The following is a 17,381-nucleotide window of genomic DNA, read 5'->3' on the forward strand; positions in this document are numbered from 1 at the left end:
GTTCGGGAGTAACTCCACTCCTCTCACTAGCCGTCGCGATGAGACTTTTCCCGGTCTGATGAGAGGGGCCTGTGCTGCCAGACGCTGGTAGGTACAGCAACTGGCCTGTGTTCATTTTTTTGCTAACAGAAGGTGGAAAATACTGAACAGGTTGCAATATGGATAAGGTGAGGCTTGATTGTAATTAGAATGTAAAGTACTTTCACGTGACTTGGTTGAATAAGGCTTCACCATCCCACTGAAAAATGCTGATGGAAGGGGTGCCTGGGTGGCTCCATCGGTGAAGCGTCTGTTTTTCGGCTCAGGTCATGACCTTCAGATCCTGGGATCAAGCCCCGCATCGGGCTCCCTGCTCAGCGGGGAGCCTGCTTCTCCCTCTGCCTCTGCTGCTACCCCTGCTCGTGCTCTCTCTTGCTCTCTTTCTCCATCAAATAAATAAAATCTTAAAAGAAAAATGCTGATGGAATCTAAAAAAAACACAAAACAAAAAAAAAACATGTAGGGGACACCTGGGTGGCTCAGGTGGGTAAGCATCCGACTCTTGGTTTCAGCTCAGGTCATGATGTCAGAGTCGTGAGTTCAAGCCCTGCGTTGGGCTCTGCGCTGGGCTGCAGCCTGCTTAAGAGTCTCTCTCTCCCACCACCCTGCTTTCTCTCTGTCTAAAAAGATAATAATAAAAATAAAAAATACCATGTAAAGTTACATTTTTTAGGGCTTTTAACTTTTTATTGAAACCAAGTAGAATACAAGCGTAAGAAGTCCCGAGCGTTGCCAGTCACACATCTGTGTGACGTCCGCCAGCTTGGTGTCCTGTCCAGACGAGCCTCTGTCCTGGTCATGGGATTCTGCTAGGTCTGGCATTTCCGGCAAAGATAGGCGAGCAGCTGGTGTCCGGCAGCCCCCAGTCGCAGGGAAGGCCTCGGCGTTCCGGGTGACTGACGGCTGCTGAGCCGCAGAGGTGGCGTATGCCTGCGCCCTGCTTTCGGGAGCCGGTAGGAAAGCCGGTGGGGGTGGCGGCAAGACAGCTTTCCTAGAGCTCCTGTCGCTGGGGTCTTTCTTCGGGGGAGGGTGAGCTCCGGAGTGTCCAGAGACCTGGCGTCTAAGAACCGTCCAGCCGGTGTTTACCTGAGGGGCGTGAGCACGTGGTCAGGTGGCTGCTACAGAGGTGGCCGGGCAGGACGCGCCGAGCGCAGCAGCCCCCGTACGCGGGAGAGGTGTGTGTGCTCTGGGCACCGGCCAGGGCCTGTGTGCGCTGCTCTGACACCGGCCTGTGTTTCAGGCACGAGGAGCTCGACCGTCTGGCCAGGGAAAGGGACGCGGTGCTGGCGGCTGTGAAGGGCGCCCACGCGGAGCAGCTGCGGGCGCTGGAGGCCAGGGCCCAGGAGCTGCAGGCCCGCTGTGAGACCCTGGAGCTGCGGCTGCGCAGGGCCGAGGGGGGGCAGGCCGACGCCCTGAAGTCCAGGGATGCCGCCATGGACAAGTGAGTGCGGGCGGGGGGCGCGAAGTGGGTGGAGACACCTCTGCCCGCTCTGGTCGTTTCTCTTAACCCTTTTACTCCTTTTCTATTTTTCAGATTGTGCCGTGTGTATGTATGTATGAATGTGTGCAATTATTTGTGGCAAAAGACACATAATACAAAATTTACCGTCAAACATTTAAAGTGCACATTCAGTGCGTTGTGCAGGCACCAAAATGTCCCTTCCCGTTCCCTTCCCCCACCCCCTGGAACCCACCGTCTACACTGTGTCTCTGGCGTTGAGGGCTCTGGGTCCCTCATGTGAGTGGAATCCTGCAGCGTCTGTCCTTCTGTGACTGGCTTATTCCCGTAATGCCTCCTCGGTCCTCCCATATTGGAGCAGGTGGCCGATGTCCTTCCTGTTTGCGGCTGAGTGGTCCTCACTATGCAGGTGGGCCACATTTCGTTTATCCATTCACCTGTCAGTGGGCACTCGGGTTGTTTCCACCTTTGGGCTCTTGTGAATAGTGCTGCTGCGAACATGGCTGTGCAAATACCTATTCAGGTCTCTTTAAAATTTGGGGAGAGGTAAACCCAGAAGGTGAATTGCTGGATCAGATGGTAAATCTATGTTTAACTTTTTTTTTTAAGATTTTATTTATTTATTTGTCAGAGAAAGAGTGAAGCAGGGGGAGCAACAGGCAGAGGGAGAAGCAGACTCTCCGCTGAGCAGGGATCCTGAGGCGGGACTTGATCCCAGGACCCAGAGACCATGACCTGAGCTGAAGGCAGATGCTTCACTGACTGAGCCCCCCAGGCACCCCTATGTTTAACTTTTTGAGGAGCTGCCAGATGGTTTTCACAGCAGATGCCCTGTTTTGCACACGGATTCCAATTCCTCCATTAACTCGTTTCTTTTTTTTTTAACTTTATTCTTTTAACTTAAATTCAGTTAGTTAACATATAGTGTGTTATTGGTTTCAGAGGTAGAGGTCATCAGTCGTATACAACACCCAGTGCTCATTACATCACACGCCCTCCTTAACCCCGCCACCCAGTTGCCCCATCCCCCCACCCCCTCCCCTGCAGCAACCCTCAGTTTGTTTCCTATGATGAAGAGTCTCTTACGGTTTTTCTCCCTCTCTGATTTTGTCTTATTTTTCCCTCTCTTCCCCTATGATCCTCTGTCTTGTTTCTTAAATTCCACATATGAGTGAGATCATATAATTGTTTTTCCCTGATTGACGTATTTCATTTAGCATAATCCCCTCTAGTTCCATCCACGTTGTTGCAGATGCAAGATTCCTTTTTTTTTCTTTGATGGCTGAGTAGTATTCCTTTGGTTTCTTCCTAAACCCAGTTTTCTTCTGAGCATCTCGGCCAGGTGTGATGTGTGAGCAGCTCTGTCCCACCGTGCACAGCGTCCAGGCGGACGCATGTGCGTGTAGAACCAGTGGGAGCTGGACTTGGAACTGGACTCCAGGCTCCTGGCTGCCAGTGAGGATGTGATACTTGGAGAAGCTGTGTTTACTAAAAATATCCGATTAAGACAGTTAAGTCGGTTGTTGGCTAGTGTTTACCTTACTTAGCAACTGGCTTTTCCTGTATGTTTGGGAAGCGTGACTGGCTCCATTCTAGAGAGGGTGCTCTGCCCAATTATATTTCCGTCGGGGGGAGATGGCTCGTGCAACGGTACAATACCAGGAAGTTAGAGCTCACTCAGGAAGGTTCCTTGACTGAACGCACGATCTTGTTGATCTGTTCAACGCAAGCAACGCAGTTAGAGGACAGTCTGACGGGCGGATGTGTTCCCTCTGGGCTGCGAGGCTCTGTACGGGCCCTTCTCACAGCTGCGGTCAGATCTACTTGCATGGAGGCCCTGAACCGCCTCCTCCTACCCGCGCTCGCCTTTCGACGTGTCTGTCCTTGGGTTCCTCGCTGCTCTTCTGTGCGGCCCGGCTCGCAGGCCGTGGCCGGTGCTGCCTGGGGCCATCATGCCTGGGACAGTCCGTGTCTTCTCATACTAAGACGTATGCTGTTTGGAAATGAGCAACAAAACAGCCCATATTTTGAGCTATTTCTTTGGGTGTATTTGTGATGATATTCTGAGGGCATTGGGTCATGAATGCCACAGTAAGAGGCCGTGGCCCGAAGAGGCTTTGTGAGAACCCACCGTGCTCTGTGCCACCATATCACCTGCAGCATAGAGTCGCCGCTGGCCACACGGGCGGGGCCCCTTTCCGGGGTCCACAGTTAAGGCACAAGAAGAGAGAGGGGAGACTAACCCAATCACGCTGTGCATCATTAACAAGAAATCAGTGTAACAACTCATGCTTTTGCCTGAAAAAATTATTATGGAGATATTTTGCGTTTTTTGAGTGCTAAATTTTGAAGCTACATCTCAGTTCAGACCAGCCACGTGCTCAGGAACCACGTGTGGCCCGTGGTCCCATGTTGAGCAGCAGAGGGGGTCCAGGACGCTTGACTGCGGGGTGCTTGACTGCGGGGGTCCAGGACGCAGTAAGGGTGAGTCCCCATGCTCTCCAGAGCCCCGACCTTATTGGGCTGGGTTGGTCTTAGCAAATTGGCACAGGAGCCGGGCTCACGTTCGGGGCACAAGCGGAGCTCTGTGGTGGGCAGATCCTTGGTCGGTGTGCATTGCAAACAGAAAACACACAAATACAGCTCCTGAGTCCCAGCGGCTTCTCCTGTCATTGGGGGGGGGGGGCGGGGGCTGCCACACTCGGGGTGCATAGGAGCAGTGTCGGGGAGCGTAACGGGAAGTCCATGTGGACCATCCCCCTGGTGCTGCTTGAGGCCCGGCAGGTGACCTCCAGGGCCGCCAGCCGCTCTTTCCCACCTGGAAAGTCAGAAAAAGCCTCAGTGACAAGTTCCCTGCTGGCCGATGTCCTTTGCCCCTTAAATTGAGTTGCTGACATATGGGTGATGTTGTGTCCGTCCCGCTCCCTGGGGGCGTGTAGATGGGAGCGTAGCTGAAGGAGAGCCGTCGTGTCCCCCCATCACGTCAGACGCTTGGTGCTGGTGCGGCTCAGCCGGCCGAGGCCCAGACCCTGTGGGGACGTGGCTCCAGGATAGCACATGTCAAGGGCCACCGTGGCACCGGTCCCGGCCTGCACTTTGTCACCCGACCACCCTGCGGTACTGGAGCGGGGAGCGCCGCCTGGAGCGGGGCTGCGTGGCCCCCAGGCTGAGCCAGTCCCGGCCCCCCTCCTGGCACCTGCACGTTGTCTCAACTGGATGTGTGGTGAAGTTTCCAACTTTGTGCAGCCCTTTGTGGTGTGAGAACAGGTACGACGTCAGGATGACTTTGTACAAATTGTACTAGAAATAATTTGTTGGAAGCATTTGAAGAAAAATGGTCTCTTTCCAGTGGCTGAGAATCATGCTGGAAACTCTTTGTGGACACTTTCTTCCTCCTCTGAGAATGTGACACGCGCTGCCTCTGGGTGGCGTAGCCGCAGAGCCCAAAGACTTGACGCGTACTAGCCACCTTGCTTTCCTCCGGAGGTGGTGATTCTGTGCCCCGTCCTGTAACAGTCGGGCTGCGCAGGGGGTGCGTCCCAGTGGCCTGTTGTGCCGTCAGTACTGCGTCTCCCCTGGTCAGTATCTCTAGGTGTCTTCTCTAGGGTTTTTCTTCTGGGGAAATTTATCTGAGTTTTGGTGATTCTACCAGGTAGTGTAAGGGTTTCTGTACAACCTCATGTTACTGTTGAATTTGAAAACGTGTGTCTCCGTGTGGAGGGGCTGCACGAGGCGTGGCACAGGTGAGCCCAGCGGCGCCGCCCCGAGACCTCCGTGGCTCCCCTCTCCCTGCACGTCTGGTGCGGACGTGGCGTGCTGTGGGTGTTTAGTGGGCACCTGGGTTGGTGGCGTGGGTGGGGGGACATTGCTTCTTGGGTAGGACCATTTCCTGAGCTGGGTGAGGGAATCTCCACCCTGATGCGGAGACACTGGTGCGTAGATTTCCGCTGAGGGTGGCGCGCGTGTGGGTGAGAGAAAGCTGGAGTGAGCACCACACCCACAGTCACACAGCTTCCCTTCTTTGTGCAGACTTCGGGAGGACGCGTCAGCTCTGAAATCCGGCTGGGATGCCCAGATCGCTCAGCTGTCCAAGGAGATGGTCGCCAAGGACCTTCACATTCAGTCGCTGCAGGAAGGGGAGGTGGAGCTCAAGGCACATCTGGCCAGATGCCAGCAGGACATCGGAAGGTGACTGTCCCCACAGCTTCCCCGAGAGGGTTCTTTTCAGTGTGCGCTTCCTCGGGGCCCAGTGCTGTTTTGGGTGCTAAGGGTACAAAAGGGAAAAGAATCAAGGCCCTGGCCTCACATCTTATTGAGGGAAAAAGACAAGAAACAGGAAACAGAAGAACATCTGGTTGTGAGAAAAGAGAACAAGGGGACAGGGTGATGGAGGGCGGCCAGAGAAAGCCTGTCCCCGGGAATGGGCTCAGGTCTGTAGCAAGCCCCACAGCAGCGTTCCTGCTGCTTGATCCCGTGTGGACAGTCACCGCTTTATGTCTCCTGTCCGACTGCTACCGTCTTATCAGATGGAATGAATGTTTGAGTAAAGAACATTTCTCTTTCTTGAGGAATAATTTAAATATAATAAAATGCACTTGTTTCAACTGTACAGCTGCTGAATCTTGACCAGCACGTACACGTCCCAGCCACCCCTGCAGCCGAGACACGAAACCTGTCCCTGCCCGGCCGGCGCTCCCTCTTGTCTCAGCCCGCCTGCCGCCCCGCCGTTCCGTCTGTGTGCCCTCTGCATCTGGCTTCTCTGCATGCTTGTTCCAAGTTTTCTATGTTTCTATGTCAGTTTTGGGAATTTGTGTCTTTCAGTGCGTTTGCTGTTTCATTTCATTGTTGACTTTGTTGGCGCGGACTTGTTCGTGGTGTTTCCTGATATCTCCCCGGTGTGTGCAGAGCCTGTCAGAACCGTCTCTCTCCTGTCCTCAGTCGGTCTAGCTGGAGATCTGTTGATTTTACAGATCTTTTCGAAGAGCCAGCTTTTGGTTTCATTGACTTTTCTTAGTTTTCTGGGTTTTTATTCTCATTGACATCTACTCTCATCTTCGTTATTTCCTTTCTTCCACTTCCTTTGGCTTTAAGTTGATGCTCTTTTGACAACTTCTAATGGTGGAATTCTCAATTGTTATTTTTGGACCATTCTTCTGTTCTGAGAAACATAGCATTTAATGCTGTGAATTTCCTTCCAAGGACTACTTCACTGCCTCCTACAGATTCTGATATTATTCAGTTACAAATACTTTCTTTTTTATTTTTTTAAAGATTTTATTTATTTATTTTGACAGAGAAAGACAGCCAGCGAGAGAGGGAACACAGGCAGGGGGAGTGGGAGAGGAAGAAGCAGGCTCCCAGTGGAGGAGCCTGATGTGGGGCTTGATCCCATAACGCCGGGATCACGCCCTGAGCCGAAGGCAGATGCTTAACGACTGAGCCACCCAGGGGCCCCGTGTTACAAATACTTTCTAATTTTCCTTGCAATTTCTTCTTTGGTCCATGGGCTGTTTAGAAATCTGTTGTGGGGCGCCTGGGTGGCTCAGTGGTTAAGCGTCTGCCTTCGGCTCAGGGCGTGATCCTGGCGTTATGGGATCGAGTCCCACATCAGGCTCCTCCACTAGGAGCCTGCTCCTTCCTCTCCCACTCCCCCTGCTTGTGTTCCCTCTCTTGCTGGCTGTCTCTCTCTGTCAAATAAATAAAATCTTAAGGAAGGAAGGAAGGAAGGAAGGAAGGAAGGAAGGAAGGAAGGAAAGAGAGAAAGGGAAAGAAAGAAAGAGAAATAAATCTGGTGCTAAGTTTCCCACCATCTTGAGATTTCCAGATATCTTTTTGTTACTGATTTCTAATTTAATTCTGTTGTGGACAGAGAACATATTCTGTGTTCCTGCTCCCTGGGACCCAAGGGCAGGGAGCACGGGCATTCCGGAACTTCATGGTCACAGGACAGTACTGTGGCGTTTCCTGGCATTTTACAAAGTATTGGCCCTCCATGGACATTTTAAAAATAAACAACTTGGGGGTGACTGGGTGGCTCGGTTGGTTGAGCGTCCAACTCTTGATTTCGGCTCAGGTCATGATCTCAGCATCCTGGGATCGAGCCCCAAGTCGGGCTCTGTGCTCAGCGGGAGTCTGCTCGAGATTCTCTCCCTCTGCCCCTCCCCCAGCTTGCATTCTCTATCTCTCTCAAAAATAAATACATAAATTTTTAAAACAATAAACAAGTGGGCTTTCAGCACAGTTTTCAAAGCCCTGTCCCACTGCTGTGAGCCTTTGTGTCTGAAGATGTTCCATGTTTGCCTTCCTGTGTGAGTGCTGATTTTGCTGCGTTTAGGATGCTAAATTCCAAATCATTTCTCCCCTGGATTTTAAACCCGTTGCGTATTACTTTATCGTTGCTCTGGAACAAATTACTGCAGACCCAGCAGGTGTAACTACGTCCACATATCATCTCGGTCTCTGCGTTCAGGAGTCCGGCTCGGCTCAGCTGTGTCCCCGGCAGAGGGTCTCACTAGGCTGGGACCACGGTATCGGCCAGGCTGCCCTTTCCTCCCGGGCTCCTCCAGGCTGGTGGCAGAGGCCCTTCCCAGTGGCTGTGAGCCGCTGACGCGCCCGCAGGTCCTGACAGTGGCCTCACAGCGCGGCAGCTACTCTAAGGCCAGCAGGAAACTCCCTCCAGTGGGCAGGACAGGGTCTCACATGGCCTCACCTGATCAGGGGCACGCCCACCGTGTCGTGCACACAGCCTGGCCACCCTTGGGGGAGGTTGTCCAGAGCCCCCGCCATGTGTTGCCCCCATGTGGCCGACGAGAAGCCTGGGGCCCATCTGGCACTCACTGTCTCTCACCCTTAGGCTTCTCTTTCATCCTGGGGCTCAACAGTGCACATGGCGTCTGTGCGTGTGGTTCCGTGAAGCCCCCTGCCTAGCGCTCGGTGAGCCCTTCTGGTCCGAGGACGTGCATCCCCCCCGTTGTGCTGGGTTTTCTGCTTTGCTTCCTCCGTTCTGATCTCTCTGGACCTGCTCTTTGATGGATGTCGGTCCTCTGAGCTCTGGAGGGCTCTCTGTCCTGGCGGCTCCAAGCTCTCTGGCTCAGCCCACTCTGCACACGTTCCCGAGCTCTGCGGTGGTGGTCACTCTGAGACCTTCTCACATGTCTCTGCTGGAACCGCTTCTCTCTCTCTTTTCCCCGAGTTTGCTGGCTTTCTTCCCTTCTCATGAATGGATTCTTCTGTCTCTTGAGCGTGATCTTCCGTGGTGCTGGTTTCCTCGGTGTTTGGGAGTCCCTGCTGGCTGCTCTCTGAACCCCAGTCTGCCCACAGGTGCCGTGTCTCCTCCGCCTGCGCACTGCGGACTCCTCCCGGCTGTGCCCCCCGTCCCCCCACCCCGTTGCCTGCCGCACCCCTTTGCTCTTCATGTGCAAGACATTAACCTTTGTGCCTTTCCCGTCCCTGGAGGTACAGACAGCAGCTGTCCGAGGCCGTGGAGAGGGAGCGGTGCCTGGAGCGTGAGAAGGCACAGCGGGAGCTCGACTGGCGGCAGCGCTGTGACGGTGTGGAGAGGGACCACTACCGCAAGTCTGAAGACCTGATTCGGGCCCTGACCGAGGCGCGGGATCAGGTCTGTGTCCCCAAGCTTGTCAGGTTTCATCCTGCGCTGGGAGGGCCTGGGAGCACGCCCCGCGGCTCCTGGAAGGCTCTGGGCTCTCACCACACTGCCGTTCGGATAGGAGCATGCCGAGCCTCACTGAGCAGCGTGACGCGCAACAACAAAGATGAGAGCAGGGGAAGGTGTCCCTGTCCCACCCACAGCCTTTGATAGCATCTTAGTTTTTATTTTATTAGTTGTTTCCCTAACTGGCCAGTGCTGGGAGGATCCCTGGCTCCTGTGTGCGGGGGACCTGGCAGAAAGGGCCATACCCGAGCCTGGTGCGGCCGCTCAGCCGGCTCCGACCGTTGCGTGGTCCTGGGCCACGGGGGCTGCTTGCTCACACATCTGCAGTCTCCTTCCCGGGAAGGACCCCAAAAGTTGGTACTGCTGCCTCGTGACCCTCCCAGTGGGAACTGAGTCCCACATCTCTTCCCAGGTTTCTGCCAAGCTCCAGGAGACAGAGCGGATGCTGCGTGACCAGGAGGTGGTGCTGAAGGCCTTGACCCTAGAGAGAGACCAGGCCGTGCAGGCCTTGAGGACACGCGGGCTCCTTCCTGAGAGGGAGGTGCAGGTCAGTGCTGCTGTCCTCCCTGAGCCTCGCCCGGGAACGCCCACGGCCCCAGCAGCCCGCTCCTTGAGGCTTGCCTCAACAGCGGCCATGGGAGAATAGGGCCACACAGAACCCAACTGGAGGTCTGTCTTCTCAGCCCTATTCCTTTCCAGGGTCTGTTGGCGCAACAGGGGCCAGTCTGACGCCTGAAAGAGCTGAGGTAACTCTGTTCAGACTCTTCTTTGTATCTTTAGTTCTTGAAATCTCAAAAACCCCACACTCCCTTCTGCCATACAGATGGTTAGTGTCACTTTGCTGCTGTGGCCTTCCCCGTGGAGCTGTCATGACGGGTCTCTGTGTGCCGTGATCCTGTCTGCAGGGACTGGCTGAGTACCTCCCTGTGCTGGGTCTGCCAGAGAACTTTGTGTCCTGGCCTTTGGAATCTCTGATGCTGAGGCCGGCCCTGTGGCCCGAGAGGCTGGGACCCTAGAAAACAGCTTAGAAGGAGCAGGGCTGGGCTCCAAGGTCCACGGTCAGAGGGGCAGAGGCAGCATGAGGCTGGGGGAGTGAGAGCAGGCGGGGTGGCTGGAGGATTTTTCCAGGCCCGTGAACGGTTCTTGTCTTGTTTGACATGCAGTGAAGCACATAGATCTTTAGTGCACGCAGGTCAGTGTGTTTGCCGTGAATGTGCCCATGGGACCCAGCCTTCCAGCAAGATATGGAGCATTTCCATCACCCTAGAAAGTACCCTGCGGCCCTTCCCATTGGTCCCCATCCCCACCCCAAAGGCAGCGGCTGCTCAGACGTCTGGCTTGTCTCAGGTACCCAGGTGGGCAAGGTTTCCTCCAAGACAGTGCTGTGGCCACGTCTGTAGGCCCAGCCCCTAACCAATGTTAAGGTATTTGTAATTTGGGGCACTGGCCAGCTCAGTCTGTGAGCATGTGACTCTTGATCTCGGGGTCATGAGTTTGAGCCCTGCATTGGGTGTGGAGGTTACTAAAACATACGCATATATGTTCCCAACTTGTTCTGACCCACGTACGGAACCCAGGACCTCTACTTCTTCTCTCAAGAGTTTTAAGTTCAAGCACAGGGTTGACATTTGATGATCCTGTCTCGGTCATTTGTGAGAATTGTCAGAACGCAGGAAACTGCCCCAGCGTCTGTGTGGACAGCTGGGCAGGAGCCACAGCCTTGGGGAGGACGTGGCACACGGGCACGGAGGCTCCTTCGGGCCTCGGCAACACAGGACAGTGGGAAGGCTCACAGGGAGGAATCAGCGTGTGGCAGGGCCACCAGTGTCCTTCCTGCCACGTCACTGGCCACAGAGCCGAGGACTTGCAAAGGATGCTTCCTGTCGGTGTTGGTGCTGATTTTGAAGGATGTGGGGTACCGTCAGACATCCAGAAGGAAATCCCAGGGTGCAGCCAAGGGCCCTTTGTATTGAAGGGTGCGTCTGTCCAGGAAGGACAGAACTAAGGGCTAGAATTTATACCAGAGACACGCGTCTTCACACGTGCTGTCTGAGCCGCCCACATACAGCCATGGCCATGTTCTCCCCACAAAGATCTCCTTGCTGACAGCCACCCAGAGCCCGACGCTGACCGTGAGAGGCCTGCAGGCTGAACAGCAGCCCGGAAGGGACAGGTTTGGTCCCAACCGCCAGCTCTCGGGGATGCGACCTTACTTGGAAATAGGCTCTTTGTGGGTGTAACCAGTCGGATGAGGTCACGCAGGAGCAGGTGGGTCCTAATCCAATATGGCTGGAGTCCTTATACAAGGCACAGCACGTGGAAGACAGAGACACAGGGAGAAGGCCAGGCGCCCACGGAGGCAGACACGGGAGTGACGGGGCCCCAAACCGAGGGACACCAAGGGGTGTGGGTCCACGCTGGAAGCAGGAAGAGGCAGGAAGGATTCTAGCCAGAGTCCCTGAGGGAGCCTTTGCCTCTAGCCTGAGGCACATGCCCCACAGTCAGCGTCACAGGAAGCCCCAGCCCACCACCAGTCTCTCCTCAAGGCCCCTGAGGGAAGCCGTGTTGCTGGGAAATCTGGGAAACCCCGCAGGGGAGGTGGCTTCTGGGGCAGTGCTGGGGGCAGTGTCAGACACCATCCTCCTGCTTCTAGGGCCCAAGTGTCCAGTAGTCCAACCTCTGTCCCTTGATGAGAAGTCACTCACCTAGTTGTTCACGGTAAGGGAACTTTCCAGCAGTGCAGCCCTCTCCCCACTCGTCCAGCATCAGCCTGGGGGGTTAGGGCAAACGCAGGCATGAGCGCCATGTCTGTGGGCTGGCTTGCCCCGCTGTCCATGTTAGCCAGGCTGTCGAGAGCACATGCACGGCTCATGTTCTCGCTGGCAGTGACTCACGCGTGTCTCAGAGTGGAAGTCGGCCCTGCGGACTCTGGCTGTGCCCTGCGTGGCTGGCACTCACCCTGTGGTTAGTGTGTGAGGCAGGCTGGGAGCTGAGCATCCGAGGGCTGACCTGGAAGTCACATGAAGACAGTCGTATCCCACCAGCCATGCTGAGAAAACACTCCACTCCTGTCCATAAATGCGCATACCTTTGATTCTGTGTAGGGGGCCTGGAGCCAAAGCTAGTGGGACGTAACAGCCCACTCCACAAGGCTGTCCGCAAGCATGAGCTGGCGTGCCCCGTGGTCTGATGTGGCTTCCGAGCTAGGACTGGGGTGGGAGGGCTCTCTGCGGGCGTCCGGCAGACACGGTGGGATGAAGGCTTGAGCTGAGTCCCGTGGGTGTCCCTGCTTCATGGGGTGTGATAACCATTAGCAGGTTCGTGATGTGGCCACCTGGGAAAGCTGCAGCTGTCCGTGGACAGTGGTTGCTGCCTGTCTGGTGTAGGTGGGCCCTCTCGGCCTGCACAAGGTTAGGGCAGCAGGCGGGTCTATCAGGAGGCGATGGGAAAGGGCGGATGGGCCGGCGTGATCTCCGCTGAGCCGATGGGCTGCATCTTGTGTGGCGGCGTCTTCTTCCCACGGGCACCTGGTTACGTGGAGCCTCTGCAGGGACCGCGTCAGTCCTCCCGCGGTGACGGTCTAAGGTCCGAAGCACAGGCCCTCCCGGTACAGGCTCAGGGGAGCACGCAGCCTGTGTCACGGGGGCTTCATCGCCACGCCACGTCACGGAGGAGATCGTGGCTCTCGGGCTCCCCAGGGGTGTGGGGGCTGATGCTGCCATTCCATCCGAGAAGGGTGGTCCCTGCTCCACAGGTGGCAGAGGAAGCATCTGAGCAAGGCCAGGCCAGCAGCAGGTCCCACGCGGCTCTGCTGTGGTGTCTGTGCTGGGGCAGCTGTGAAGTTTTGTGGGCGACGTGCCGCTGGGCACGGGAAAGGGAGGTGGGGGTTTGCAGGGAAGCAGGTTGCCCTTCCTGTCTGCAGTGTCCACGGCGAGCAGTGGGGCAGAGGAGCAGGGGCCGGAACGCAGAGCAGGTGCAGAAAGGAGCCTGTGGAGGGTGTGACGGGGGAGAGGAGGGCGTTGGAAAGCTGGAGTCTGTGTTCAGTAGAGAAGGAGCTGCTTCCTTCTGGAAGGAGAAGTAACATGTGGCCACTGCAAGAGTTCAGCAATTTCAGTTTAGCAGCATGGCCTCCGGAACCAGGCGGACCCAAGGTCTAACCCAGCCCAGCTCTGTTCGGCCCAGAGCGGGTTGCCTCTCGCAGCCTCCCTGGCGCTTTCGTGGGGAATGAATGAGTGGCCGGAGCATGGCGGGGGTAGCGGGTTGAGCACGCGGCGGCAGCGTGGAGACAGTGTGGTGGCGGGGTCAGACCTCATTGACTCATCTGTGTGATGCGTCCCTTTTGCAGAGCACTGACAGAGGGCCGTGACCCAGCGCCCGGCCTGCGGCTGGCTCAACACGGGCCAGTCTTACCGCTACAGAGAAGGCAGAAGTCCCCCGTGGTTGGGCCTCTCGGGCACTCCGGTGTGTTTCTCTAGTTGCCTCTCCTTGCGGGTCTTGTACGTGTTCCCGTGCACGTACTATCTTTATATAGTTCAGCTTGTGCTGTATAATTTGGAGTCTTTTTTCCCACTTCTGTGACAACTGTTTTTCATGTCATTGTAGTTCTTCAGAACACAATGTAAATGGTTGCACATTTTACTGTATGGCCCTTCTGTTGCCTGCGGCCGCCGAGACCATCCTAAGGCCACACGGGTGTGTTGGTGCCTCGCTCTGAGCTCGGGTGGCTAGGTGCTGCAGGACTGGGCAAGCTGAGAGGGGCCAGCGACGTGTCGGAAGGAAGGCCGGGGTCCGTGGAGCGTGTGCGGCCGCCGGGGCATCCGGCAGGCCTGCCCGCCCACACGGTTAGCACAGCGGCCAGGCAGCCCGGTCGGCAGGCACGTGTCCGTGAAGGAGGGGCCTCTGCTCGGGCTCAGACACGGACCTGGGCAGTCCGCGGGGCTGCGTTTCCTGGCCCATGCTTCAGGTACCCTGGTTCTGTGCTGGCGTTTCCAGGACCGTGTCTGGTTTTCTGGTTGTTTACAGCCAGCTGCAGACCCCCTGCAGCGAGCCCCTTGTGGTCACTGTCATTTCTGAAGGGTGCTGCCACTGCCCATAGGGTTGCAAGGTGGTCGGTGTGTTCCCTTCCTGCACGCCGCACACCGGTCCTCTCTCATGGATTTCAGTGGCTGTCACGGGAAGTCGGCAGAAACCTTGTATCTGTGCTGTGCACACCGGGTAATACGCTATTTTCCTGTGATCGCTTTTGGGAGTTTTCTCTTTATCACTGATCTTTTTTAGCAATTTGATTACGATGTGCTATTTGGTGTGATTTTCTTTATGTTTATCTTGCTTTGGGTTCGGTGGGCTGGGATCTGTGGACTGATGTTTTCATCAATTTGTTACGAATAAAGTACATCTTGCGCCGAGCCTGTTGACTCCGGGTCTGTCACTTGGCGCTGTGCTCGTGCCCACAGACCTTTCCTCCTACAGTGTCTGCTCTGCTCTCAGGCCGTCCTCTCCGCGAGTTTCTTATTTCAAATAATGTATTTCTTATCTCTGCAGATGCTCTTTGGTTTTTCTAAAAATTTCTTCCAATACTCTTCCTTTTATGTCCTGTTTTTCTTTAAATCCTTGACTGTGTTTCTGTTTATAACTGTGCTGAAGTCTTTGACCACCACGTAGCATGTCTTCGTGGTTCATCTATGGGTTAGCGTGTGTTAGAACCTCATTCCTTCTGTTCCATTGTGTTACATTTTCTTAATTCATTCATCCACTGGTAGACATTAGTATGTGCACATTCTGGCTCCTGTGAGAAACGCTGCTGTGAACACGCACGTACGAGTTTTCAGGTGAACGTATGTTTTTGGTTCTCTTGGGCGAACACCCAGGGTGGAATTGTGGGTCGTGTAGTAACTCTGTGTTTCACCTTTCGAGGAGCCACCAAGACTGTCTCCCACAGCGTTGCTCTGTCGCACGCCCGCAAGCAGCCCTCGCAGCGGGTGATAGCCCCGTGTCGTCCGCCTCCTCCCGGCACAGTGACTGCTGGTCTTTTCCACACCTGCCGCCCCAGTGGGTGAGGGTGGCTTCGTGACCGAGAACAAAGGGTCCGCAGGTTTCAGTGAAAGCTGCCTTTGGCAAACAGCAGTCTTGTCTTTGTGACAACCAGAAGATTTGCATTGTCAGTTTAGACGGAAGGTCCCTGCAGCTGGGAGGGCAGACGAGGGGGAGCGCGGACACAGTGGCTCTGGACGGGCAGCGAGACGCAGGTTTCTCCTGTAGCTGTAAGCATTCTCTTTCTTTTCTGACAGCTGCTCCTAAGGCATCATGAAGAAGAAATCAGGGAAAGTTTCCCATCTAGTGAGATCCAGAGGCTCCAGGAGCAAAACACAAGTTTACGAAGGGCTGTTGCTGAGATGAGGAAAGAAATGGAGACTCTGAGTGACCACGTTCTGCCTCCTGCCCCGTCAGGCGGTCAGGTCGCTGACACAGAGCAGCCCCGTCCCAGCCCAGAGGCAGCAGCCGCGGTTCCTGGTGAGCACGGGTGAGGGCTGCAGGAGGGGAGGGGAGGCCGGGGGGACACGGGTCTCCACTGGGTCCGAAATGGGCTTCACTTGGAGTCTTACCAATGAACACGTGGTTTAAAACATCACTTCAAAGTAGGACAGCGGCGTTTCCTCTGAGAGAGAACATCTTAAGTCAGTGTTTGCATGTGGATAACAGGGAAGGAGAAAGTGAAGGGTGTGCTTGGCATGTCCAGCCGAGAGTCTGCTGGCATGGGGAGCCAGCTGGGCACTGTGTTTGTGGTGGGCAGTGCAGGGCTGGCGGGACACTGGGCCTCTCCTCGGGGCGTCTGGTGCTGGAGCGGAGCTGGGCTGCACCCCGTGTGCGGTCAGGAGGGGCCCAGGAGTGGCTGTGAGTGGAGGGCCAGTTCCACCAGTGTGGAGCACGAGCCCACGCTTGAGACGCACGGGCCTGAGGGGGCGCTGAGTGTCTGCCGGGTTGTGAAACCCTCCTCAGTGAGCGCCTGGCACTGGAGGGGAGAAGAGCACCGAGGCCAGGGGCTGTTGTGGAGGCGGGCGGGAAATAGGTGGCACTGGCCTGAGTGGGCCTCTGCCCTGGTGACGGTGGAGGGACATGTAAATGTGTGTGCCTGTGTATTTACTGTTTTTTTGGGGGCAGATCACATTATGGTCCTTGAAACAGAAATACAAAATCTGAAGCATAAATTTAAAGCCCTGGAAGAACAAGTAGAAGATGTGTTCGATCCCCCGAAGAGGTCCTCCTCTTACCCTGACTCTCAGCCCAGCGTCCACACCTCGGCTGACGTCCACGGTAAGAGTCCTTGTCTTGTCCTGTCACATGCTCTGCCCTGGTAACACTGCCTTTGTTTTAGTTGAAATATAAACCCTACAGAAAGTGCACGAAATGCACACGGACAGGTCAAGGAATGATCGCAGACCGCGGGTCCCCTGTCCTGTTCCCCAGGAGTCCGCAGGCCAAGCCGTTCTCAAAGTGTTTACGCCTGTTCACCCCCGTGTATGGGCGCCTCCCTGCCCCGCCCCTGCTCCGACACCACGCAGATGCCCCCTCACCCCAGCTGGGGCGCTGGCCCGGTGGAGGGCCCACTTCGGGGGACTAGGCGGACGCATGCAGGCCAGGCAGCACCCTCTAGCTGCCCAGCCGATGGTTTACAAGGAGAGAAGGGAGGGAGCAGGACACGGCGCCTCCAGACGGCCTGCTCTCCGCCCAGGAGCTGGCTGGCTTCCCAAAGCTGGTGTCTGTGACTTGTTTCTCTTGTATTATGTTTCCTGGCTGGACTCTCCATATGATGTGGGTAACAGCTGGCCCTCCTCCTGAGCCCAGAGAAACACTTTCAACATTTCACTTTAATATTTGGTAAGGATGAGGGGGCGGGATCAGAGTAAGGAAATTCCTTTCTCTTCCTGTTGTAAGGCAGATCTTTGTATTTTATCGCGATTCTGTCAGTTCTGCTTAATGTGTTTTGAAGCTTTGTCGTTGGATGCGTACGTGCAGCCCTAGGACTGTTTGTGACGGGGACGGACCCTTCTGTGATCCCAGAGCGGTCCCCTCCTCCAGGCAGCTCTCCTGGCCTTCCCCTGGTCGTGTCTGCCCAGTGTATCTTCAGGATCCTGTTCCCTTTTCGCCTGCCTCTGCCGCAGTTGAAGTGAATTTCCCATAGGCAGCACATAGGGTCAGTTTCTGAATTAACTG

General features: G+C 55.6%; 1 protein-coding gene across 1 annotated transcript in view; it reads left to right on the top strand.

Moving 5' to 3' along the window:
- Positions 1-17,381, top strand: part of CCDC57 (coiled-coil domain containing 57) — a 99,419-nt gene that overhangs the window by 23,640 nt on the left and 58,398 nt on the right. The window contains exons 8-14 of the mRNA XM_044378685.3: positions 1,280-1,480; positions 5,528-5,686; positions 8,954-9,116; positions 9,583-9,717; positions 9,854-9,916; positions 15,458-15,680; positions 16,329-16,481. Of these exons, the coding sequence (XP_044234620.1) occupies positions 1,280-1,480; positions 5,528-5,686; positions 8,954-9,116; positions 9,583-9,717; positions 9,854-9,916; positions 15,458-15,680; positions 16,329-16,481 (1,097 nt within the window). The remainder of the gene's footprint in view (positions 1-1,279; positions 1,481-5,527; positions 5,687-8,953; positions 9,117-9,582; positions 9,718-9,853; positions 9,917-15,457; positions 15,681-16,328; positions 16,482-17,381) is intronic.

Source organism: Ursus arctos, unplaced genomic scaffold (genome assembly GCF_023065955.2).
Source record: "Ursus arctos isolate Adak ecotype North America unplaced genomic scaffold, UrsArc2.0 scaffold_24, whole genome shotgun sequence".
Classification (NCBI taxonomy): Eukaryota; Metazoa; Chordata; class Mammalia; order Carnivora; family Ursidae; genus Ursus; species Ursus arctos.